General features: G+C 36.5%; 1 protein-coding gene across 1 annotated transcript in view; it reads left to right on the top strand.

The window, feature by feature from the left end:
* Dmd (dystrophin) overlaps positions 1–27,212 on the top strand; it is a 1,637,847-nt gene that overhangs the window by 258,446 nt on the left and 1,352,189 nt on the right. The window contains exon 13 of the mRNA XM_035449892.1: positions 23,830–23,953. Within this exon, the coding sequence (XP_035305783.1) occupies positions 23,830–23,953 (124 nt within the window). The remainder of the gene's footprint in view (positions 1–23,829; positions 23,954–27,212) is intronic.

The following is a 27,212-nucleotide window of genomic DNA, read 5'->3' as shown; positions in this document are numbered from 1 at the left end:
TTTTAATTGGTTCTGTGATATAGTATGTGTAGCTCCAGATATCTCATTCTGGAAGCTGCATGAATATACACCATGTTAGAATGTAGCCAAAAAATGTCACACCTCTAGAACTGTGACATGGAGTTTTGTTTGTTTTATATGTGAAGAAAAAACATAAACACATTTATTTCTCCAAATATAAGAGGAACTAGAATTAAGTGCATAGCCTAGCTCTTATCAGAGAATCCCTAATGCTTTACTTCCAATACTTTCTTTCACCAGCTTATTCTCTACATCAGGCTCTGCACCTCTCTCAGCAAGGTCACCAGAGAGCTCCTTAATTGCCAGCTTCAAAGGTCATTCTTCAGTTCTTATCCTTCTTGACCTTTGTACTGTGCCTGACAGTGATGATTAGTCCCTTCTGAAAGTTTCTTTACTCTCAGTGTCTGGGACATTGTTCTCTCCTGTTTCTTTTCCCCCTGGCTTTCAGGCTATATCTTGTCAATCTGCTCTTATACCTTTAAGGTCAGTTTTCACAACTAAATTTTTTCATTTTACTTTCTTCTAACGATGTTTTTATTGCTTGTGTTTTATTGCTTATATTCTAGAAGTTGCCAATTATCTGTATCTTTTGGGGGGTTTCTCTGTGATTTTGGAGGCTGTCCTGGAACTAGCTCTTGTAGACCAGTCTGACCTTGTACTCACAGAGATTTGCCTGCCTCTGTCTCCCAAGTGCTGAGATTAAAAGCGTGTGCCACCACCACCCGGCTGATTATCTGTATCTTATAATTTTCAAAGTAACATTTTTGGCTGACTGCCTGCCCTAATACTCACATTTGTATAAACCAAACATTTAATAGTTCTCTAAATTTAGATGTCTAATGAGAATTTCAAATGTAGTTTTGTGCTTCAGATTTTGCAAGTCTGGACGATATCATTCGCATTGTATCCTCAAAGATTGGCAATGCCTTCCCTTGGAGAGTAAAACAGCTAGCAATCTGTACAGCAAGTCACAGTGGTCTCAGTAACTGCCACATCACCAAATTCTTTCAAAATGTACCTCATAAATTATTGTCAGTGTATTGCTTTCTCTTCAGTGTTGCTATTACCCTAGTTTGATTTCCAATTTGTTGCATGAATTCAGAGTTTCTCTGCCTCTGATTTTGGTCTCCTATGTGCTTCATAGTCTCCTGGATGAATATCTCAAAATGCAAAGTGAATAAGAAAATTCTTTTGCCCATAATTCTTGAAATGTGTCAATAGGAATTCTGTTATGTCTAAAATCTAGCTTCATTCTTTCCCCAGTATTTATATACCGATGTTACTCATCATTGCCTACAAATTGTTGCCAGTTCATAATTAGATGAAGAGCTTTAACTAGCATAGAAATTAGTGTACTGCTTCATTTTTCATGAAATTCTGGAAAACATAAAATCAGATGAAATAGTGGGATTTGTGACTTAATTGATTATTTGCAAAATCTCTTATCCTAACACAAGAGTACAATATGTAATTCACAAACTGGCACAATCTAGTGGCACTATCATGAACTTGAGTTTCCATTAAATACTCTTAGTTTAATTTCCCAGTGGTTTCTATTCTCTTAAGCTCCCATTTCTTTGTGCCTACTGTGTTCTTTCTATAGCATTTCACAGAATATCTAGGATTTTCCTACTTTGTTATACATTATTTATAAATGAACTACCTTGAATCTCTATAACTTTTCAGAGATATTAAAAGTACTTTAATTAAAGCACTAACTTGTAAGTGCTCTAGTTTTACATATGTATATTTATTGCAGCCTTCTTGAAGAAAGTAAACACCTTATTTTTCTAGTTACAGTATTTTACCTAAACTTCAGAACAAATTGAATATTCAGTAAATATTCATGAATATTGAGGGGATATTTGACAGATTTCTCATGTTCTTGGTTGAGAAACAGAAGCCCTGTATGTGTTTCAAAGAGAAGTTTAGTATCTGGTTTTGCCTAACCAGATGGTAGAGGTTAGAAGCAACACACACACACACACACACACACACACACACACACACACACACACACACACACACGATGGAGCAAATGAAAACACCAGTAACATTAAGAAGCTACTAATATTATTGAGGTAGAGGAACTATGTATGGTGACTTATGTGATAACAGTCCAGAATCTGGACCTTCTAACACAAATTAAATCAAACCTGAATTCCATGTAGGAAATTTGACTTGTGAAATATGTGAAAAAAATGTTTGAGTAACTATTCTCATTCTGGCAAATTCTAAGACTGTCATTGACCTCTTTTCTAATAAGAAACCTATTGTCTGTTTAAGTTAACACACATATCATGTTGATATATAATGAGAAGCTACTTTGGACCAAAATGTGTCCTTTCAAAGTTTCTATATTGATGTTCCCACCTTTAATGCCATAGTAGGTAGAGATGGATTTTTTGGAGATGGAGTCCTGGAGATGGGACTACCATAAAAATGCTAATATACTTATATGAAGGAATATCAGAAAGAGTGTTTTCAAAGAGTCAGCCTACAAGTCTACATGCAGGAGGAGAGATACTCTCAGAAGCTCATCCTTCAGTCACTGTGATCACTGTGATCTTATAGTATAGACGGCACAGCTGTGAGAAAAATATGTTGCACATTTCATTGCATCTATAGAATTTCTAATGGGAGGCAAACAAAGGACTGGCTTTGTAAATCAGTGAGATCTATTTTGTATTTAAACTAAAGTTCATAGAGATGTTCACTATAAGAAGTAAGTTGTTTAAAACAGGTCATGATTCTGTGGAGACCATTGGGGCAGGAAGAACATGTCAGACTTAAATGGCTTTCCACATTATACTAGATAGTTTCTCAACCCTGACTAGAAGTTATTTAAACTTTAAAGACCCACAACATAAAAGCATGTTGAAGTCCTTTAAACTCAGTCAGCTTTCACACTGAGAGTGTTTAAAGTTTAAATTGCTTCCCATAGGGTCTAAGACATAGGACGTGGAACTTTCTTTGACTACTCCTGTAGACAGTATGAGCCATAGCCACTCAGGAGGGAATAGAGAGCAACATTAGTTTTCATGATAATGTCACTATTTATTCAACTGGGATCTAATGGATCCCTCTGATTGGGAAAGCATTATCTTTGCTATCACTACAAAGAATCCTTAATTATTCTCTCAGGAAGCTTCCATTCTAGAATAAATCCGTTCAAGAAGGGGAAGAAATGACTTCTAAAATGTTTAGTTAGAGGTGGAAAAAGCTTCCTTCCTGTTATAGACATAGAAAAAACATGGGGAAATCAGTTCTGAGTTAAAGATTAGGGTAACTCTGAAGTCAAGTTAATGGAAATTACATTTCAAATGAAGGTGCTGCCCTTACATATGGTTTTAGGTGATTTTGTGAGCTTTGAATTTGAATATTTATCCAGTGAAATGAAGAAGAAAATGTGATGATGTCATTAAAAAGTAGAGTGAATTTCCAGTGTAAAAGATTAAAAAAAAAAAAAAAAGACTAAATGCTGGATTTGAATCTTCTGGTCATTGGAACCCATAAATACTTTGGAAAGAAAGCATTGCAGTATGGCTGTTGTCAATTGCCTCAACTTCAACCCTTCTTTATATAATGGCTTACCATATAAACATGCTTGCTTCAAAGCCTATGTTTATGCAATCACTTTTATTTATTTTCATTCCTTCCAACTCTAAAGTTGAGGGAACCCACCTGCTTGGAAGAGATAATCCACTTCTACAATGTCCTCTCACCTCCATGTGTGCACAGAACCTCAACATCCACAGCTACCCAAGAAATAAATACATGTCATTTCCCAGAAATTTAGGGGGACGCCATCCCTCCACCACTACAAAAAGCAAGAAAAAGACAGTATTTCCTTTTACTCTGAAGGGCCAGTGAAATATTTGGGGGCTTTATGTACCACAGTCTTTCTGTTAAAACTGTTCAAATAAGCTCCAGTAGACAGAAAGTATTCTAAATGTAGCCAAGAAGTCTACAAAAATGATGAATATGCATGTCCTCCAATTAATTTTATTTGAAAAATAAGGTGTGAGCGTATATTTGTCCTATGGATTCTTATGCTCAAGGGTAAAACAGATGAGATTATTTTACTGTTTTTTTCTTCATTTTAGCTTTACTGATTTGGAGTTTTGTTTTTTTGTGGTTGTTTTGTTTTGCTGCTATTGCTTTTTTCTCCATTTTTTAAAAAGTTGAATTAGAAACAAGATTGTTTTACATGTCAATCCCAGTTCCCTTCCCCTCCCTTCCTCCCCTACCACCACCCCCTCCAACAAATACCCTACCTACCACATACTCTTTCTGCTCCCCAGGGAGGGTGAGGCCTTCCATAAGGGGTCTTTGGACTCTGTCATATCCTTTGGGATAGGGCCTAGGACCATCCCTGTGTTTCTTGGATCAGGGAGTATCCCTCCATGTGGAATGGGCTCCCAAAGTCCACAGCTATGCTAGGGATAAGTACTGATCTACTACAGGAGGTCCACTAGATTTCTGAGGTCTCCTCACTGACACCCACATTCCTGGGGTTTGGATTAGTCCCATGCTGGTTTCCCAGCTATCAGTCGGGGGACCAAGTGCTCTCTGATGTTCAGGTCAGCTGTTTCTGTGGATTTCACCAGCCTGGTTTGGACCCTTTTGCTCATCACTCATCCTTCTCAGCAACTGGATTCCAGTTCAGTTCAGTGATTAGTTGTAGGTGTCTGCTTCTACTTCCACCAGCTGCTGGATGAAGGCTATAGGATGGCATATGAGTCAGTCATCAATCTCATTATCAGGGAGGGCATTTAAGGTAGCCTCTCCTCTCTTGCTTAGAATGTTAGCTGGTGTCATCTTTGTAGATCTCCTGACATTTCCTTAGTGCCTGATTTCTCTCTAAACCTAAAATGTCTCCCTCTATTATGGTATCTCCTTTCTTATTTGCTTTCAATCCAATGGCTTTTTAACTTCTTAGCCTTTAATATAAATAAATACAACTGCTCTGACACATGAAGAAGTAAGAATAGCAAAGGAGTGATTTAATCCCAACCAAGAGCTCAGCTAGATTCAATATTCATCACATTTGTCTCTAACTTTTGAAAACTATAATGAATAGTTAACATAAAAGCAATCTTTTTTCTTCATGAAAGCATATAACTTTGTTCTTCATTCTTAGAATTCTATTTTTCTTTCATTTCCTCTTTAAATTAATTTCTCTTACATATAACATTGAAAAGTCTTTACTTGCATAATACATAGCTATATATTAGGGTATATTGTATTTAAAGACACACAGAGCCTGATAATCCCTTTATTTGTAAAATGTTTAAAGAATAAGTAAATCAATGATGTCGGAACAAGTTCCTTGGTTACAAGTCCACAAAACAGCATTGTGTTATTTGCATTAATAATATTTCCTTATATATATAGATAAGTGGAAATTATGTCACAGTAATTTCTGGAGGTATCGTATGAATTAGGATTTCAAGACATATTTGTATCCTGAAATGCCCCAAAGCATTTTAGCTCTATAGCTGAGGGTGTCTTCCTAGCATGTTCTCTGTATAGAACTTTATCTTTCCCTTTGGACATTTTATGTTTCTGTGTAAGAACGCCTCCATGAAAAATCCATTTGTCACCATATGACTTTTATGCAGATAAGAAAATGAAAGAGAAGTTAAACTTTAAGATTTGGAAAGCTTTAAAAGGGAAGGCGCGCCCTCTAGTGATTCATATCTTTTCACAGGGCAGTCAGCTTTTCTTTCTGGTTTCATCATTTTAAATAAATTTCCGATTTGATTTTAAGATAAAATCAAATTTAGTAGTTTGATTAGTAGATTTAGTAGGTTCAACATGAGCATATTACATTGCATTGGCATGGATTGATTACTATGACAGCATTTCATCATAACTATCATATAAGAGAACACTCCTGGTAACACTCGTTGAGTTGATTTTGTTTCTACAGAATTATATTTTATAGAGACTTTCAACTTATGAAAGATTGAAAACTAGTCTTGAGGCACATGTGGCTTAGCAACATTTTCTATTTAGTTCTCTGGAAAACACAATTTTTTCATATAATTTTTATATTCTTTTACATTATGACAAATTATTCTCTTCCAGCTGGCCCCAACATTTAGAGTTTAGGAGATTCCCGTAGTTGTGAACATTTGAGATAGTTTCTATTAATGTTATATGAGTAGAAGAATGGAAAGTGACTTTTTCCAATCATGTCACATGCTAGAAGTACACACTAGGGTGGGATTTTAAGTGATTAAGATTTGTTATTAAATGTTGATAGTAAGATTATTTTAAATAGGTTTTTATCTACCAGATAATGGAATACTTTACTATGTCTTACCTCTTTCAGAAAAGCAATATTTCAGCAGAAGTTTGAGTCTGTTTATTGCAATCAGAGTTCTAGAGATATAGATGTGAACATCAATGCCTGTTAACTCATGGATTTTCTGGCCCTTAATAAGCCATAATATTAAAGAGCTTGAATTTTGTTCTATGTTATATATCACAAAATAACTAATCATATTTAATTTAATATTCATAATTAAACAATGCTGAACACAATTATTTTATTTTATTTTATTAGTTCTAGTTAGGGAACAAGCTTATTTCAAGTCCCTTCTCCCTCTCCTTCCCCTCACCCCCAATCTCCTCCTCCACCCCCAGCCCACCCCCACCCCATCCACCCACCACTCCCCAGGCAGGGTAGGGCCCTCAACGTGGGCTCTGCAAAGTCCACCAAGTCTTCCTATGCTGGTCCTGGGCCCTTCCCCATGTGTCCAGGTCCAGAGTGTAACCCTTCACGTGGGATGGGCTCTCAAAGTCCCTTCTTGCACCAGGGAAAAATACTAATCCACTACCAGAGGCTCCCTGGAGTGCAGAGGCCTCCTTATTGACATCCATGTTCAGGGGTCTGGATCAGTCTTGTACTGGCCTCCCCGACAGCATCTGGGGTCGATGTGCTCTCCCTTGTTCAGGTCAACTGTTCCTGTGGGTTTCTCCAACCTGGTACAGACCCCTTTGCTCTTCATTCCTCCCTCTCTTCAACTAAATTCCCGATTTCGGTTCAGTGTATATCTGTGGATGTCTGTCTCTGCTTCCTTCAGCCACTGGGTGAGGGCTCTAGGATAGCATAAAGAGAAGTCATCAATCTCATTTTAGGGGAAGGGCTTTTGGGTTATCCTCTCCACCATTGCCTGGATTGTCAGATCGTGTCATCCTTGTAGGTCTCTGGAGATCTCCCTGTTTCCAGATCTCTTCTCAGACCTATAGTGGCGCCCTCTGATATGGTATCTCTCAACCTGCTCTCTTTCCTCTATTCTTCCCCCAACTCAATGTTCCTGCCCCTCCATTTCCTCCCCTCTTCTCCTCTTCTCTTGCTCTTATTGTAGCAGCTCCTTCCCCCCCTACCCTCATGCCCCCAATTAGTTCGGGAGTTCATGCCACTTACATTCCAGGGGACCATTTGTCCCTTAGAGTCCTTCATGTTTCCTAGTTTCTTTGGTGAAGAGTATTATAGACTGATAATCCTTTGCTCTATGTCTAAAATTCATATATCAGTGAGTACATACCATGTTTGTCTTTTTGTGACTGGGTTACCTCACTCAGGATGGTTTACTCTAGTTCCATCCATTTGCCTGCGAATTTCAAGATTCCACTGTTTTTTTCTGCTGAGTAGTACTCCATTGTATAGATGTATCACATTTTCTCAATCCATTCTTCAATTGAGGGGCATCTAGGTTGCTTCCACGTTCTGGCTATTATAAACAATGCTGATATGAACATGGTTGAACATATGTCCTTGTTGTATGTACATGCCCTATTTGGGTATATACCCAAGAGAGGAAAGGCTGGATCTTGAAGTAGACTGATTCCCATTTTTCTGTGCAATCACCATACTGATTTCCAGAGTGGTCTTACAAGTTCGCACTCCCACCAGCAATGGAGGCGTGTTCCTTTTTCTCCACATCCTCTCCAGCATAGATTGTCATTGGTATTTTTTATTTTAGCCATTCTGACAGGCGTGAGGTGTTATCTCAGAGTTTTGAGTTCCATTTCTCTGATGGCCAATGATTTTGAGCACTTTCTTAAGTGTCTTTCAGCCGTTTCAGATTCCTCTGTTGAGAATTCCCTATTTAGTTCTGCACCCCACTTTTTAATTTCATTGTTTGGTGTTTTGGTGGCTAGCTTCTTGAGCTCCTTATATATTTTGAAAATCAGTCCACTGTCAGATGTGGGATTGGAGAAGATCTTTTCCCATTCTGTGGGTGGTTGTCTTGTCCTACTGACTGTTTCCTTTGCCTTGCAGAAGCTTCTCAGTTTCAGGAGGTCCCATTTATTAATTGCAGACCTCAGTGTCTGTGCTACTGGCGTAATGTTCAGGAAGTGGTCTCCTGTGCCAATTTGTTCAAGGGTAATTCCCACTTTCTCTTCTAGAAGATTCAGTGTGGCTGGATTTATGCTGAGATCTTTGATCCATTTGCACTTAAGTTTTGTGCATGGGGACAGGTATGGAGCTATCTGAAATTTTCTGCATGTCCGAATCCAGTTGTGCCAGCACAACTGTTGTTGAAGATGCTATCTTTTTTCCATTGTATAGATTTAGCACCTTTGTCAAAAATAAGGTATCCATAGGTGTGTGGGTCAATATCAGGGTTTTCAATTCGATTCCAATGGTCTATCAGTCTATTTTGTGCCAATACCAAGCTGTTTTAAGAACTATGGCTCTATAAGTAGAGCTTGAAGTTGGGGACGGTGATGCCTCCAGAAGATCCTTTATTGTAAAGAGTTGTTTTGGCTATCCTGGGCTTTTTATTTTTCCATATAAAGTTGAGTATTGTTCTTTCAATGTCTGTGAAAAACTGTGTTGGGATTTTGATGGGGATTGCATTGAATCTGTAGATTGCTTTTGGCAGGATTGCCATTTTTACTATGTTAATTCTACCTATCCAAGAGCATGGGAGATCTTTCCATTTTCTGGTATCTTCTTTAATTTCTTTCTTTAAAGTCTCAAAGTTCTTATTGTACAGATCTTTCACTTTTTTGGTTAGTGTTACCCCAAGGTATTTTATGTTGCTTGTGGATATTGTGAAAGGTGATATTTCCCTGATTTCTTTCTCATTGGATTTATCATCTGTATATAGTAGGGCTACTGATTTTTTGAGGTAATTTTGTATCCTGCTACCTTGCTGAAGGTGTTTATCAGCTGTAGGATTTCCCTGGTAGAGTTTTTCAGGTCACTAATGTAGACTATCATGTTGTCTGCAAATAGTGAAAGTTTTACTTCATCCTTTCCAATTTGTATCCCTTTGATCCCCTTTCTTGTCTTATTGCTATAGCCAGAACTTCAAGTACAATATTGAAGAGATATGGAGAGAGTGGACAGCCTTGTCTTGTTCCTGATTTTAGAGGAAACACTTTGAGTTTCTCTCCATTTAGTTTGATGTTGGCTATTGGTTTGGTGTATATTGCGTTTATCATGTTTAGATATGTTCCTGTTATTCCTGTTCTCTCCAAGATCTTTATCATGAAGGGATGTTGGATTTTGTCAAAGGCTTTTTCAGCATCTAGTGAGATGATCATGTGGTTTTTCTTTTTCAGTTTGTTTATATAGTGGATTACATTGATGGATTTTCGTATGTTGAACCATCCTTGCATCCCTGGGATGAAGCCTACTTAATCATTGTGGATGATTTTTCTGATATATTATTGGATTCGGTTGGCCAATATTTTATTGAAAATTTTAGCATCGATGTTCATGAGGGATATTGGTCTGTAGTTCTCTTAGTCATATCTTTGTGTGGCTTGGGTATCAAAGTGATTGTAGCCTTATAGAAAGAGTTTGGCAATATCCCATCTGCTTCTATTGTGCGGAACAGTTTGAGGAGTACTGGAATTAGCTCTTGTTTGAATTTCTGGTAGAATTCTGCAGTGAAGCCATCTGGCCCTTGGCTTTTTTTTTGGTTGGGAGGCTTTTGATTACTGCTTCTATCTCATTAGGGGTTATAGGTCGATTTGAACTATTTATCTGATCTTGATTTAATTTTGGTAAGTGCTATTTATCCAGAAAGCTGTCCAGTTCCTTTAGATTTTCCAATTTTTTGGAATACAGGTTTTCAAAGTATGACCTAAAGATTCTCTGGATTTCCTCAGTGTCCATTGAGGAAGAAATAAAAAAAAATTAAAGACTTCCTAGAATTTAATGAGAATGTAGACACAACATACCCGAACTTATGGGACACCCTGAAAGCAGTGCTAATAGGGAAGTTCATAGCACTAAGTGCTCACATGAAGAAACCCTTTTCATTTCTGATTTTGTTAATTAGCATGCTCTCTCTCTCTGCCTTTTGGTTAGTTTGGCTAGAGGTTTGTCTATCTTATTGATCTTCTCAAAGAACCAACTCTTTGTTTCATTGATTCTTTGTACTGTTTTCCTAGTTTCTACTTTGTTGATTTCGGCTCTCAGGTTGATTATTTCCTGGTGTCTACTCCTCCTTGGTGTGTTTGCTTCTTTTTGCTCTAAAGCTTTCAGTTGTTCTGTCAATTCTCTAATGTGACTTTCCTCCAGTTTCTTCATGTGAGCACTTAGTGCTATGAACTTCCCTCTTAGCACTGCTTTCAGGGTGTCCCATAAGTTCGGGTATGTTGTGTCTACATTCTCATTAAATTCTAGGAAGTCTTTAATTTTTTTTTTATTTCTTCCTCAACCCAGGAATGGTGCAATTTGTTGTTATTCATTTTCCATGCAAATGTAGGTTTTCTACAATTCGTATTGCTGTTGAATTCTAGCTTTAATGCATGGTGGTCTGATAAGATACAGGGGGTTATTTCAATACTTTTGTAACTGTGGAGGTTTTCTTTGCTGCCAACTATGTGGTCAATTTTTGAGAAGGTTCCATGTGGCACTGAGAAGAAGGTATATTCTTTTGTGTTTGGATGGAATGTTCTATAGATATCTGTTAAACCCAGTTGTGTCATAACTTCTGTCAGATCCTTTATTTCTTTGTTAATTTTCTGTCTAGTGGTTCTGTCCAATGGTATAAGGGGGGTTGTTGAAGTCTCCTACTATAAGTGTGTGTGGTTTTATGCGTGGTTTGAGCTTTAGTAATGTTTCTTTTACAAATGTGGGTGCTTTCGTATTAGGGGTATAGATGTTCAGGATTGAGACTTCATCTTGATGGACTTTTCCTATGATGAGTATGAAATGCCCTTCTTCATCTCTTTTGATTGCTTTCAGTTTAAAGTCTAATTTGTTAGATAATAGGATTGCTATCCCAGCTTGTTTCTTGAGCCCATTTGATTGGAAAAATTTTCCCATCCTTTTACTCTGAGGTATCACCTGTCTTTGAAGTTGAGGTGTGTTTCTTGTAAACAGCAGAAGGATGGATTCTGTCTTCGTATCCATTCTGTTAGCCTATATCTTTTTATGGGTAAGTTAAGACCATTGACATTTAGGGATATTAATGTCCATTGTTCATTGGTTTTTCTTTGTTTTGGATTTATTGTTGGTGGTATCATTGCGTGTGGATTTTGCCCTCCTGTTTCTTTTTGTGTTTGGTAAAATTAGATTATCTATTGCCAGTGTTTTTGTGAGTGTAGTTATGTTCGTTGGGTTGGAGTTTTCCTTCCAGAGCCTTCTGTAGTGCTGGATTTGTGGATATGTATTGTTTAAATCTGTTTTTGTCGTGGAATATCTTGTTTTCTCCATCTATAGTGATTGAAAGTTTTGCTGGGTACAGTAGTCTGGGTTGACATCCATGCTCCCTTAGTGCTTGTAGGGTATCTATCCAAGACCTTCTGGCTTTCAGAGTTTCCATTGAGAAGTCGGGTGTGATTCTGATTGGTTTGCCTTTATATGTTACTTGGCCTTTTTCCTTTGCTGCTCTTAATATTTTCTCTTTATTCTGTAGATTTGGTGTTTTGATTATTATGTGTCAGGGGGACTTCTTTTTGTGGTCCAGTCTGTTTGGTGTCCTGTAAGCTTCTTGTACTTTCATAGGCATATCCTTTTGTAAGTTGGGGAAGTTTTCTTCTATGATTTCGTTGAATATGTTTTCTGTACCTTTGAGCAGTGTTTCTTCACCTTCTTCTACACCTATTATTCTTAGGTTTGGTCGTTTTACGGTGTCCCATATTTCTTGGATATTTTGTGTTAGGGATTTGTTGGACTTGAGGTTTTCTTTGGTTGATGAATGTATATCCTCTAGCGAGTCTTCAGTAGCTGAGATTCTCTTTTCCATCTCTTGAATTCTATTGGATATACTTACATCTTTAGTTCCTGATTGTTTATCCAGCCTTTCCATTTCCAGCATGGTCTCATTCTGTGTTTTCTTTATTGTGTCTATTTCAGCTTTCATGCTTTGAACTGTTTCAAGAGCTGCCTTCACTTGTTTGGATGTTTTTTCTTGGCTTTCTTTAGATTCTTTAAGAGATTTATTTATTTCTTGAATTTTTTGATTTGTCTTTTCCTCCAATTCGTTTAATTTTTTGTTTTCTTTTTCTTCTATTTCTTTAAGGGATTTTCTTGTTTCCTCTTTAAAGGTCTCTATCATCTTGCTGAGATAATTTTTGAGGTCCATCTCATCTTCATGCTCTGTGTTGGGCTTTTCAGATCTTGCTAGAGTGGAGTCCCTAGATTCTGGTAGTGTCATATTGGTCTTTCTGTTGTTGAGTGAAATCTTATTCTGTCTTCTCCCCATATTTTCTTTTAGTGTGTGCAGGTGGGGTCTCTCTATCTCCTCTTGTGACCCAGTGGTGTGTGGGGGCCAGGAATTCAATGTCCACAACTCTGGATGGTCTTGACGCTCCTGGTAGTCTCCTCACTAGTTCCTAGTTCCTTGGTCGGTTGGCAGAATGGAAGAGTGGGGTGCTAGCAGATTTGGGGCGCAGGGAGCTCCTCCCTGCCTGGGCATATCTAACCCAAGCCCGCAGGCGCAGGCGGGGGTAGGGGGTGGGGGTGGTTGGGGTGTATGTTGTTTTGGGCTGGAGTCGGGAGCGGGCAGAGACTCACTCACCTAGTTCCTGGGTCGGTCGGTGGCAGAATGGAAGAGTGGGGTGCTAGCAGATTCGGGGCCCAGGGAGCTCCCACTGAACACAATTTGATAAACAATATTTTATATTTGGGCAAGACTTCAAATTTAAACACAGTGAATAGGCATATTTTATGACAAATTAGGCTATACAGAAATGGATATTTTAGTATCTTTCAGTGATGCATTTAATTGCCATCTGTAAATCAATAAATTTTATTTTATTATAACATATATTTTATGCAGGGTGTGCTTAAATATTCATTTTCTAAAACTACAAATACATTCCCGGTGACACGGAATAGGATGCTTGATGGGAATGTTATTGTTGACAGATGAGTAAATTAATGTTAGAGATATGATATGAAAGCCACAATGCAAGCAACTCTAACTTCAGTTCTGTATCTCAAATCAAAACATCTTCAATTGTGAATATAAAAAAAAATATTTCTGTGGAAAAATTTTAAAATGTTTTATATTTTTATGTAAATACTAAGTTGATGGTAGCTTTTTCTTCCTATTATTATTATTATTATTATTATTATTATTATTGTCATTAATGTGTGTTTATGTGTCACAATGAAGGCATAGAGGTCAGAGGAGAGCTTTGTGGAATCAGTTCTCTCATGAATGGTCCCAGGGATCAAACTCAGGTTGCTAGCATTATGCTACAAAAACCATTACCAACTGAGTCAACATCTTGACCCTTATGATTTTACCAATTAAACAAAGAAAATAAAGATTAGGAATATTAAATAGTTTCCCCAAAAATACACTGTAAAAGTAGTGAAGAATTGGACCCACTCAACACATGTGGAAATCATTAGTTCCAAATGGTAAGTACACGACTGAATTAATATTTATGTAAATATGTCATAGTATAATACTTAACTACTCAGAAACTTGGACAGTACACAATCATTGCCCATACAGAGGCATCCTTCCACAATAATATAGTTATCATGGAACACAGTATCAGCACAATGATAAACTATTAACCAGTCAAAATGTCATAATTTGTAACTGCAAGTACACAAATATATCTTTCCTTGGTTCTTCAGAATGTTTTATGTAAATTTTTTTTCAATTTTTGTATTAGTTCAAATTAGGAACAAGCTTGTTTCACATGCCAATTCTTTCTCCCTCTCCCTTCCCTCACACCCACTCCTCCTCCCCCACCCCAGGCCTACCCCCCACCTCACCCACCCTCTACTCCCCAGGCAGGGTAGTGGGCTCAATGGGGGCTCTGCAAAGTACACCACATCATCCTGGGCTGGGCCTAGGCCCTTCCCCATGTGTCCAGGGCAAGAGTGCATCCCTTCACGTGGGATGGGCTCTCAAAGTCCCTTCTTACAGCAGGGAAAAATACTAATCCACTACCAGGGGCCCCCTGGAGTGCAGAGGCATCCTCATTAACATCCATGTTCAGGGGTCTGGATCAGTCTTGTACTGACCTCCCAGACAGCATCTGGGGTCGATGTGCTCCCCCTTGTTCAGGCCAGCTGTTTCTGTGGGTTTCACCAGCCTGGTACTGACCCCTTTGATCTTCATTCCTCCCTCTCTGCAACTAAGTTCCAGAGTTCAGTTCAGTGTATATCTGTGGATGTCTGCCCCTGTTTCCATCAGCCACTGGATGGGGGCTCTAGGATAGCATAAAAACTAGTCATCAATCTCATATTTGGGGAAGGGCGTTTAGGTTATCCTCTCCACCATTGCCTGGATTGTCAGTTCATGTCATCCTTTTAGGTCTCTGGAAAACTCCCTAGTGCCAGATCTCTCCTCAGACCTATAATGGCTCCCTCTAATATGGTATCTCTCATTCTTCTCTCCTCTATTCTTCCCCAAACTCAATATTTCTGCTCCTCCATTCCTCCTGTCCATTCCTTTTCTCCTGCTGTCATTCTGGCAGCTTCCCTCCCCTACCCTCATGTTCCCAATTAGCTCAGGAGTTCCTGCCCCTTCCCATTCCTGGGGTCCATTCATTTATCACTTGTTGTCCTTCATGTTTCCTAGTTTCTTTGGTGAAGAGCATTATAGACTGGTAATCCTTTGCTCTATGTCTAAAATTCATATATCAGTGAGTAGATACCATGTTTGTCTTTTTGTGACTGGGTTACCTCACTCAGGATGGTTTCTTCTGGTTCCATCCATTTGCTTGTGAATTTCAAGATTCCATTGCTTTTTTTTCTTCTGAGTAGTATTGCATTGTGTAAATGTACCACTTTTTCTCTATCCATTCTTCAGTTGAGGGGCATCTAGGTTGCTTTCAGGTTCTGGCTATTACAAACAAAGCTGTTATGAACATGGTTGAGCATATGTCCTTGTATGAGCATGCATTATTTGGGTATATATCTAAGAGAGGAATTGCTGGATCTTGAGTTAGACTGATTCCCATTTTTCTGGGCAACCGCCATACTGATTTCCAGAGTGGTCTTACAAGTTCGCACTCCCACCAGCAATGGAGGCGTGTTCCTTTTTCTCCACATCCTCTCCAGCATAGATTGTCATTGCTGTTTTTTATTTTAGCCATTCTGACAGGTGTGAGGTGGTATCTCAGAGTTGTTTTGAGTTCCATTTCTCTGATGGCCAAGGATCATTTTGTCTTACTGACTGTGTCCTTTGCCTTGCAGAAGCTTCTCAGTTTCAGGAGGTCCCATTTATTTAATGCAGACCACAGTGTCTGTGCTATTGGCGTAATTTTCAGGAAGCAGTCTCCCGTGCCAATTTGTTCAAGGGTAACTCCCACTTTCTGTTCAATAAGATTCAGTGTGCCTGGATTTATGTTGAGATCTTCAATTCATTTGCACTTAAGTTTTGTGCATGGTGATAGATATGGATCTATCTGCACTCTTCTACATGTCCGAATCCAGTTGTGCAAGCAACATTTGTTGAAGATGCTATCATTTTTCCATTGTATAGATTTAGCATCTTTGTCAAAAATGAGGTGTTTGTAGGTATGTGGGTTAATATCAGGGTTTTCAATTCGATTCCATTGGTCTATCAGTCTATTTTTGTGCCAATACCAAGCTTTTTCAGAACTATGGCTCTATATTAGAGCTTGAAGTCAGGTATAGTGATGCCTCCAGAAGATCCTTTACTGAACACAGTTGTTTTGGCTATCCTGGGTTTTTTTATTTTTCCATATGAAGCTGAGTATTTTTCTTTCAATGTCTGTGAAGAACTGTGTTGGGATTTTGATGGAGATTGCATTGAATCTGTAGATTGCTTTTGGCAAGATTGCCATATTTACTATATTGATTCTACCTAACCAAGAGCATGGGAGATATTTCCATTTTCTGGTATATTCTTTAATTTCTTTCTTTAAAGTCTCAAAGTTCTTACTGTACAAGTCTTTCACTTTTTTGGTTAGTGTTACCCCAAGATATTTTATGTTGTGGATATTGTGAAGGGTGATGCTTCCCTGATTTCTTTCTCATTGGGTTTATCATCTGTATATAGTAGCGCTACTGATTTTTTGAGGTAATTTTGCATCCTGCTACCTTGCTGAAGGTGTTTATCAGCTGTAGGAGTTCTCTGGTAGAGTTTTTCGGGTCACTAATGTAGACTATCATATCATCTGCAATTAGTGAAAGTTTTCTTCTTTCTTTCCAATTTGTATCCCTTTGATCCCCTTTTCTTGTCTTATTTCTATAGCTAGAACTTCAAGTACAATATTGAAGAGATATGGAGAGAGTCGACACCCTTGTCTTGTTCCTGATTTTAGAGGAATCACTTTGAGTTTCTCTCCATTTACTTTGATGTTGGCTATTGGTTTGCTGTTTATTGCATTTATCATGTTTAAATATGTTCCTGTTATTCCTGTTCTCTCCAAGATCTTTATCATGAAAGGATATTTTATGTACTTTTATATTTTAATTAAAGTTAAAAGTCTATACAATCATCTGTTGTTGTTGACCATAAGAGGTGTCACTGAATTAATTTACATCACATATCTGAGAAACTTACTTTAAAGAGATTGAGTCTGTTTTATAACATGTTAAGGGAAATTTAGCTTTCTGTTAATTATGTAATATGGTTCTGAAATTTGAATCTTCCATAAATAGAGAGTGAATATGTGAGGAGAGTGAGGCAATGTGTATATGGTTTAATGCTGAGGGTGGAGATTATCTTTAGTTGATGCTTGATTAGCCTCAGTTAGGAGAATTTATAACAGAAAACATCCATAACAAGGCACTGGGTAGACTTTATAGCTCCTAATTTTTGAGCATGTATGCATTTACATCAAGATTCTATTACTTTGCTATGCATATAACATGTGTATCTGACTGTTTAAAAAATAGTGAAAATTCTGAGATGAACACACACAAGAAAACCATAGCAAACCAGGAAATAATGGTGGAAAATTGATAAAGAATTAAATATTCTTTTTCATGTTACTTGAACGCCAGGATTTGAGTATGTCCTAAGAAGATGACTGCATTAATTATGCAGTAAAATGTCATGAATGCAGGTTGTTGTTGATACTCTATGAGAGTACATGGGAAGCCTTTCAAAACTGCTTCTGCTTCCCCTTCACTGCTGGTATTAAGTGGAACTGTCTGTTGGCATTGTATTAGACAGAAAGCAATGCATAATACTGAGTGTTTACTCTCAGAATTGTAAGCAATTATTTTGAATGTTGCATAGGAGAATCTAGAAAGAACATTATATTGGTATGGAGAATAATTTAGTAAACAATAAAAGAAAATCATTTTAATGATCAAAGCAATTTGTATAATGCCAAATTTAAGTAACAACAACAAAAATAATACTGATTCTAGAATTGTGGAGAAAACACAATTATACTTTTATAGTATTTTGGTTAATTTTGAGATAATTGTATAGTGTGTAAGTATAGGGTAAAAGTAGCTTACAGTAAAAACAGAAAATATATTAAAAGGTAATCAGAGATTCAGTTGGTAAAATAAGCCCAAATCGAAGGCATGGGAAAATGTGAAAACAGGATTGTGTTGAGAAGAACTTAGGAAATGAAGCATGCAATTTAGGTCAGGAAGCATACAAGAGTTTCAGGTTAGTCTGCCCTGCACACATTTCCTTGAGAATCAAGATATTCCATTGATAAGGAAGGGAACAATAGAGTTATGACTAGTGTAAAATCATTTACATTAACCTGCATTCCTATTTTATATTTATTTAGGTTTTTCATTCCAGAAAGGTAGTGTAATGTATTAATCTATGTGCTTATAAATAGATATTTCATAAGTAAAACCTTCACTCAAAATTGCACAGAAATAATACCTGAAGCCCTTTTTAAAAATTTCTATAGAAGTTGTCAGCAAAGTGACTAAGCAGTTAATTTATTGGTTGTCAAGCCTGGACACTTGAGTTCAATCCCAGGTTCCTATGTAGTAGAAAGAGAGAGCAGACTCCTATATGTTGTGTAAGTTGTCCTCTAACTTTCACATTCATGCCATTGCACATTCTTGCTCACACAGTACAGAAGCAAATGTAAGCAAATAAATCAAATGAAAATACTATTCTATAATAAAAAATGTGTAAATATTTTAATGTATAATCATGCTCAATGGCATAATTATTTGAAAGAGCCATTCCAGCACCTGATACAATCCCTTTTTAAGTTCATAAAGTCAGACAAACAAAAAGTGAACAACAAAAAGCCTCTTTAGATTTTCAAATGTTGTTGCTTGAATTGATCTGAATTATTAGAAATCCATGCCAACAGGTGTCTGGACCTCACTTAAAATCTTTACAGAGCTGCAAACAACAGTTACCATGGTGTTGGCTATACAAAGCCTGCGTTGTGTATAGAAAACCAGTTTTTGGCATAGCCCCTAGTTCTCAAAGTTATTTAACCCTAATTCATTGAAAAGGTGAGATTTAAAGAAAATCCTTGAAAAATTCATAAGTGAGTTAAGTCATTGTTTGGTGTCCAAAACATTTAAGTAGTAAAGTAGATCCTTAGTAGTTAGCAAAAATAAAAAAAAAAGACTATCTCCAAGCAGTCATCAAATACTAATAGCTACTCAGCTAATGGTAGGATTGCATATCAACCACACCATGAATGTTGAGATTTTGTCTGTGTGGAACTTGCACAGGTCTTATGCATGCTGTTACAATCATTGTGACTTCATATGTGCATCACTCTATTATGTCAGGAAATCAATGTTTCCTTGAAGTGCTCCACCAAATCTGGATCATATAATCTTTCTGCTTCCTCTTTAGCAAAGATCCCTGAACATTATAGTGAAATATGAATGTCTATTTGTTGTCAATACATTGACCAGTTAGGGGGGTCTCTGTTTTAATTTCCATTTACTGCAAGGGCAATATTCTTTGATGGGGGCTTGAGAGATACTTTGATCTATGAGTATAGCAGTAAGTTATTAGGTATTGTTTAAATAGTTTGTCCATTTTGCAGATCAATAGTATTTGGTTCTATCATATGAACAGTTTGTCACTGAAAATGGAGCGATATCTGAACCATGAAATTTCAGTTTTATAATTCACATGTCTAAAAGTATTCTGAAGTTTCTTTAATATAAAATTATTTACATCGATATTTAAAATAGCTTTATTTTATTTTTCCATTTTTATTTGAATTAGAAACAAGATTGTTTTATATATCAATCCTAGTTCCCTCTACCTCCCCATCTCCCCTGCCCTCCACTAACACCCTACCCTATCCCATTCCTTTTCTGCTCTCCAGAGATGGTGAGGCCATCCATGGGGGAATCTCCAGAGCTGTCATATCCTTTGGGAAAGGGCCTAAGCTCTCCCCCATGTGTCTAGGCTCAGGGAATATTCCTCTATGTGGAAAGGTCTCCCAAAGTCCATTCTTATGCTAGGGATAAGTACTGATCAACTACAAGAGGGCCTATAGATTTCCAAGGCCTTCTCACTGACACCCACGTTCAGGGGGTCTGTGTCAGTCCGATGCCGGTTTCCCAGGTATCAGACTGGGGACCATGAGCTCCAGCTTGTTCAGGTCAGTTGGTTCTGTGGGTTTCACCAGCCTGGTCTTTCTTATGTTTGCTTTTTCTTTTCGTTTTTTGGGAATGGTTGAAACTGTCATCAGAGCATGATTGTAATATGAACAATCAAGGTCAATGGAAATTCTGTGTCTACTAGAAATATCAAAAAATCTTTCAATATCTACAGTTATTCAATGAATTAAATTGAGTTAGTGTTCCATGAACCTATATATGGAAGTAGGCAACATTTTTTGTGGATAATCTAAAGCAATGGGGAATGTGACTACAGAGGTTAATTCTAAAGGGCAAGTTTTATATTAGCTTGTGTGTATTTTAGTTTCATATTGTGGAGCCAAAGTATTTTTCTTACAGTGTGTTCAAGGTAATTTAAAGGGAAAACAAGTTTAACTATAGTAGAGAGAAGAGATTATACTAGAAGTCTTACAATGGCTTTCAGCATATAAGTCAATAATGAATTCTCCTGTTTTTAAGTGATGGCATGGGATGGCAAGAGTGAACTACAGTTCAGAGTATGCTAAAGATGTGTCCTAAATAAAGTACAGATGGTATAGGGTTAACAAGTCTATTAAGACTACATCAAATAGGATGTCATTAAACTCAACAGCCACACAGGTACATACCCAGGGCTTTGAGTTGGCACACCCCAGCATCTACTCTATCTTGGAATACATGAAAGGACTGGTCCTGCAGAACCATGACCACATGATCTTTATGACTGGGGTAACACTGGAATATCCAGGGAGCTTCCATGGCAGTCTAGTGTTGATGGTGTATAGGAGGTCAGAGGACTTGAACCTGACCAACAAAATGTTATACAATGGCAAGGAAATGTTTGGACAAAAGGGTATAGTGCCACTAAGATGAATGAAGAGGGAATGGAGAGGCAAAGATGGGGGAGCAAGATCTTGTTGTTGTTTTGTTTCATTTGTTGGTTTGTTATTTTTGTTTGGTTTGCTTAATTTTTATTGAAATTGAGATTATTTGTATTTATTTATTTTATTAATTAATTTTTTTCTTTTCATTTTCTTTTTCTAAGTTTTATTATTTCTTTGGGGGCACTACAAGGGTAAGGGGGGACTTGGAGATGGGTAATTTTGGGGTGCATGATGAGAAATTCCCAAAAAATTAAAATTAAAGTTAAAAGATTTTGGTCATCATCCTAAATTAGATGCCTTTGTTTTTTTTATCAGTGAAGACAGTATACGATGACTTTATATAATTTTAATGATTTCTTTATAAAATTAATTCCAAGGGTGTGGTTAAATTTCTGTCAGATATTAGAATACTGAGACTCTGATGTTTGTGAAATCATTGAATGATGTCCAAAATGAAAATGTGAGTACACTTAATGAAAAAGCTGAAGTACCAGAAACTTTGGAGAAGAAACTAAGGAAGGGATGTACCTGGTAAGATTAACTCTTTCCACATAGAAAGGAGAGTCAATTTTTGCATATTATTTGTACTTTTTTCTCTAAAGAAGAAAAGTGTGAGCTCCTAAAAAAGCTAGAGAACAAAGGTTGCCCAGAGCTTTTAGCATTTAGGAAAATCCTTTAAATACATAATGTTATGAGTCTAATTAAAGTTGAAAAGATATTTATGACCAAATTATGGACTTAGGGTGTCATGGTATGGACTCTCTTTGCAGTTCTGGAAACACCAAAGTTCAAGTTGTTTATTTGGAAAGCATTCCCAAGACATATTAAGTAGTGACATAAGGAAAAGAATGAGAATATTAGAAGATACTACATGAACAGTAATAATGTACTTGCTGTGGACAACTGGAGTTCAGACCTACAGGGAGCTTTTGATAGACCATGAATAAAACATTCAGTTATTGTTCAACCTGTGGCATTGCTTCCAGGATGCTTAAGCACTAACTCTAACTGTTCCCTCTTTAACACTAGTGAATCATTATCCTCCTAGTATATCTGATCTTTCCTCATCACTTGCAAGTAAAAACCTGCCAGCAGAGACAGCAAATTTATTTTGGAGAAGCAATAAACTGACAAACAGAAACAAACAAACCCCTCCAAAAACAAAATCCTGAAATATAATTTCCTAGGACATTCTGCTATTGAGCCTGAAGAAATGTTGATAGGAATCCAAGAGGATTCACTGGGATTCTGTGTGTAATGAATTGATCACAGCCCTAAAGTATTGATTTAGTGGATAAATTAGGTTTAAAAAGTAAATAAATTTAGTAAATGAATATAAATTAAGCAGGAAGGCACAAATTTTTGCATACAAGAGGATTTTATATTTCATTGAAAATTGATAATTAAAGGGGGCAACTTGATAAGTGAACATATGGATTATTAAAAGCTTAGCATTTCATGATATTCATACATACCCTGTATCATTATGTTTGTTTGTTTGTTTTTGTTTTGCAAGTCAGGTTTTCTCTGTGTAGTTTGGAGTCTGTGCAGGAACTCACTCTGTAGGCCATGCTGGACTTGAACTCAGAGAGATCTGCCTAACTCTGCCTCCTGAGTGCTAGGATTAAAGGCATGTATAGTTTGACTCAATAGTATGATGTTTTTTAGATTCAATATTCCCAGGAACTTCAATGATCCCAGGAAAATTATGTTTAGAAATAACCAGGTAGATGATAAGAATTTATTTTAATATTTGAAGCAGAGTGACATTAACCAAAATTTAGTAGCCCAAACCAACATGGACCATTTCTCATAGCTCCTGTGATGGCTACTTTTATGTCAATTTGATACAAGCTAAATTCATCTGCAATGAGGGAACCCTGAATGAGAAAATGGCTCCATCAGATTTAGCTACAAGCAAGACTGTAGGACCTTTTCTTATTTTGTGATTGAAATGGGAAGGTTCAGTCCATTGTGTATGGTACAAGCTCTGGGTTGGGCTCCTGAGTTCTATTAGAAAGAAGGTTGAGCTAGCGATGTGGAATAAACCATAAGCAGCATTTTTCCATGGTCTGTGCATCAGCTTCTGCCTCTAGGTTCTTGCCCTGTTTTAATTCCTGTCCTGACTTCCATAATGGTGATCAGTGATGTGGAAGCAAAACCCAAATAAACCATCCCCTCTCCAGGTTGCTTTGGTCATGGTGTTTCATCACAGCAATAGTAACCTTGACTGACTAAGACAAATTGGTTCATTGATAATTCCTTGGGTTATTCAGAGTGTCAGTTGGAGTATGCATTTCAGTAACCTCAAGTCATGTGGAATATTTCAGAATGGAAAAGAGTATTCACAAAAATATTGCTTTGTACTTCTTTACTAGTAACAGAGATTTACTTAAATCATGATCACCCTCAGAATGTGTGCTAAAAGAGGAAAGGTTATAGCATACAAACATTTGTTAAGACTAGTTGGGATAATCTTATTGATGCCCCCTTTTTCTATAAAAATTTACACAGAAAAGCCCAGAAATAAGTTTTGGATACCACATGAGAACATGAATATCAGAATTATGGTTCACTTGGGGCAAACAATAGAGTATTTTCTAAGTTCATTGTAAAAGTTTTTTTAAAGAAAAACACAAGAGTCATTTGGAGAGGTAGTAGTTTTCATGGAGCAAACCTTTCAGTCTGATTCTATTAACTTGGAGGAGATACTTTACAGAGGATTGCTGCATTGAGTTGAATAAAATTAATGCCATGATCATGAGACCAGCTCAAACTTGACTACAAAGTTTGTGTCTACCTAACTAGGGAGAGATTGATGCTGTTAACAATAATTAGAAAATCAGATTAGAAGGGGTGTGGTAAATGTGAATATATTCCTCTTTTTTATACAGAAGAAAGAGATAACAAAGAAATAATATGCCTTATTCTTTGCTCTCTTAGATTGGATGTCGATATAACTGAACTTCACAGTTGGATTACTCGTTCAGAAGCTGTATTGCAGAGTCCTGAATTTGCAGTCTACCGGAAAGAAGGCAATTTCTCAGACTTGAAGGAAAAAGTCAATGTATGTTCTGTCTTATATGTTTATTCTTATATTGTGCTGCTCACAGATTCTTTTCCTTGCATAGTGTGTTATAGAACTTAGAAAGTTCATAGAATACAATATTGCATAATAGAATAAAGTAAAGTAGGACAATATGATATAATACCCTATTTATGCAGGCTCAAACAATTGTTTTAGAGTAATCATTGCCTGTCATGAATTTTAACATATTAGTTGGATCAGGATACTTACATAGTGTATCATCTCACCTAAAAGATGTGCACCATCTTTCCGTACTTAATTTTAGTAGCAGATATGTAGCTATGTTTATTCCCTTGTGAGATTATATGCTTTGATCTTCAAAACAGGACTTTTATAGACTTACTCAGACCGATTCCATCTTCTTGGCCTTGTTTTCTCAACTTTGACAATGACAAACATTCACTTTTGCTACATAATTGACAGTATTTTCTAAGAGTCTTCTATATATCATGGTAAATAAAAGGAACAGGATCCAAATAATGACTGTGAAATAATTTTACTTATAAGAGTATCACTCATAAGTGTATGCATTGGCATTTAAGACATGACCTATGACATCTATATACATGATTGGAAATATAATACTGTCTCACAAATAACATTTCCATGAAAGGTACTTTGGTTCAAATTCATTTAGGATAGATGGGTAGATAGATAGATAGATAGATAGATAGATAGATAGATAGATAGATAGATTGATTGATATAGATGTTGATATATTTAATCTTTTATGGCTTACAAACTAGAAGATTTCATTAGGGTTTCTTCAGACATCTTTAGTTTTAGTTAACCAATTCTATAGCCCTCAGTCTCCTCTGTCATCTTGCTCAGATCCAAACTCAAAGCTAGCAGTACTATGCCTTTACTTTCTTATAACCTGTAATTACTTTTTCTAACTTGGGCTTAAAAATTATGGATGTAAAAATTCAATGAGTAGAAAATTATCTAGAAAGGTTATCATCCTCTAAGTTTCAATTCATATGATATATTCAAACATATATGTATGAATTACCTTGAAACTTTGTTAGTTAATTGAGGTTATTATTGATTTAATTTGTGTAGTTATCTGTGTATCATTTTATGTCTCCCTTTTAAAATGGTTTTGATCAAGCAGGAGAATGGAGTTCTACCCACAATGTGGGGAAAATAAATTCAAAATTTCCTCTTATCATTTAGCCACTTAAAAGCAAATGTCAAAAAATCAATAATGTCAGTATTATACAGTAAAAGTACTGAATATACAATATTCTATAAGTCATTTTCTGATGCCTTCTCAATCACCATTATCAAGTTTAACTTTCATCCTCAGAAATAACATCATTTTAATTGCTTGCTAAAATAGAACATGAAATGATGTGACTAGAAATTTCCTTCAAGCTAAATATAATGTATATGTATTAAAAACCCTTGAGAGAACTGATGGATGGATATGTAGCTCAGGAGTACATTAATTTTCTTAATTTCTTCACTTGTCAGTTTATGTAAGTTATTTTGAACTCAGGAGAGGTGTTTCTCATAAAAGTGTCTGGTATTAATTCACTTAGAGTTATCTATTTTAAATGAGAAAACTTTATTTGTTTTTTTCTTCTTTTGCTGGTTTTCTCCACTTACACCTAAAGGGGTTTTAATTTTATTTATTTATTTATTTATTTATTTGTTTGTTTGTTTTCTTGTTTGATTGTTTGTTTTTCGAGACAGGGTTTCTCTGTGTGGCTTTGGAGCCTATCCTGGCACTCGCTCTGGAGACCAGGCTGGCCTCGAACTCACAGAGATCTGCCTGCCTCTGCTTCTCGAGTGCTGGGATTAAAGCCATGTGCCACCAATGCCTGGCAATTATATTTGTTTTTATTGATTCTTTGGGAATGTCACACTGTGTATCCTCATCCCACTCATTCCTCAATCCTTCCAGGTGTGCCATCCACCTTTATTTTTCATGAAGTTCTCTTCTCCCCTAGCTTACTATCATGTAGTACACATTTTGACATATTTTGCACTTGTTCCAATTCAATATTTTGAAAACGAATCTCCCATACTTCATCCCTTATTTTTGTTCTAGAAGTTTCTATATTTATTCTCATTAAAATAGCATCTGAGGGGCTGAAGAATTGGCTCAGTGGTACAGAACACTCCTTGCTCTTGCAGATGAGCTGTTATAGTTCACAAAACCAACAGGATCACCCAAAATTATCTGTAATTCTATGGGACTTGAAACCTTCTGATTTCTATGGAAACCTGGCATACAGGTGGTTCACATACATACACTGACACAAAATTCATAAAATATAATAAATTCTAAATAATATCTAATCTGTAATTATTCATATATATATATGAATATATATATATATTCCTCTCATACCTTTTCCTAAATTTCCAAAGCAATACATTTAATTAGGCATGTTTAACCTGATTATATAGTGTGTCAATGTGATGGCAGGTATTTGTATAAGCTTAGGAATTAATGTAAAAGATAAATTTAGCAGAAACTTGCTTGGAAACTTAAAATATACCTGATTACCTCCTGTTCCTACCTTTATACATTCTTTATCATTTCCCCTTAATCAGAAACTGAAGTGAAATTATGTTACCTAGATGGTTGTTTCTGGTCTCTTACTAGATATTTAAACTGTAGAATTTCTCTATAATCCATTATGACAGTAAGAATTATATCTAACAAGGACATTTGTGTTCATTACATGAGGTAACAATCTTTTTGTTGGTCCACCTTGTTGTTAACATTATATCCCTTTTGAAATTTTCGTGTCACCTGTGCTAGACCAGACCTACTTTGATTAAAATGTGATCTTGATATGTTTATTTTTATAGAAATTTGAAAAATACAAGCAGCAGCAGTATCTATCTTGGCTCTTCAGTTAGGCCTTTTAGTCCTTAGATGCTACTATCCTTTGACTTGCTGCCAGTCTATGACTTTTTTTTCATCCCCACTGAATAGTTTCTAAGAATTCCAGTATTAGATAAGGCCACTGAATCTAATCACTTCTTAGAACAGGTAACTGCAAGGTGCACTAAACAATCAGTTATCCCTCATCTTCACTAATATGCCTAATACTTCTTTAGAAAAAAATCATGGATTTAGTAATTCTCCATTCTTTACCAGATTTTAAAAAGTAAGACAAATGAGTATCAATTATTCCTAGCACTTTATACCATCAATTAAACAAAAAAGCAATCACATTTCATTGCTTCCTTATCATTTACTTCAAATTACAATTTAATA

Source organism: Cricetulus griseus, chromosome X (assembly GCF_003668045.3).
Source record: "Cricetulus griseus strain 17A/GY chromosome X, alternate assembly CriGri-PICRH-1.0, whole genome shotgun sequence".
Taxonomy (NCBI): Eukaryota; Metazoa; Chordata; class Mammalia; order Rodentia; family Cricetidae; genus Cricetulus; species Cricetulus griseus.
The sequence above is the reverse complement of the archived record's forward strand: the minus strand, read 5'-3'. Positions and strand labels throughout refer to the sequence as shown.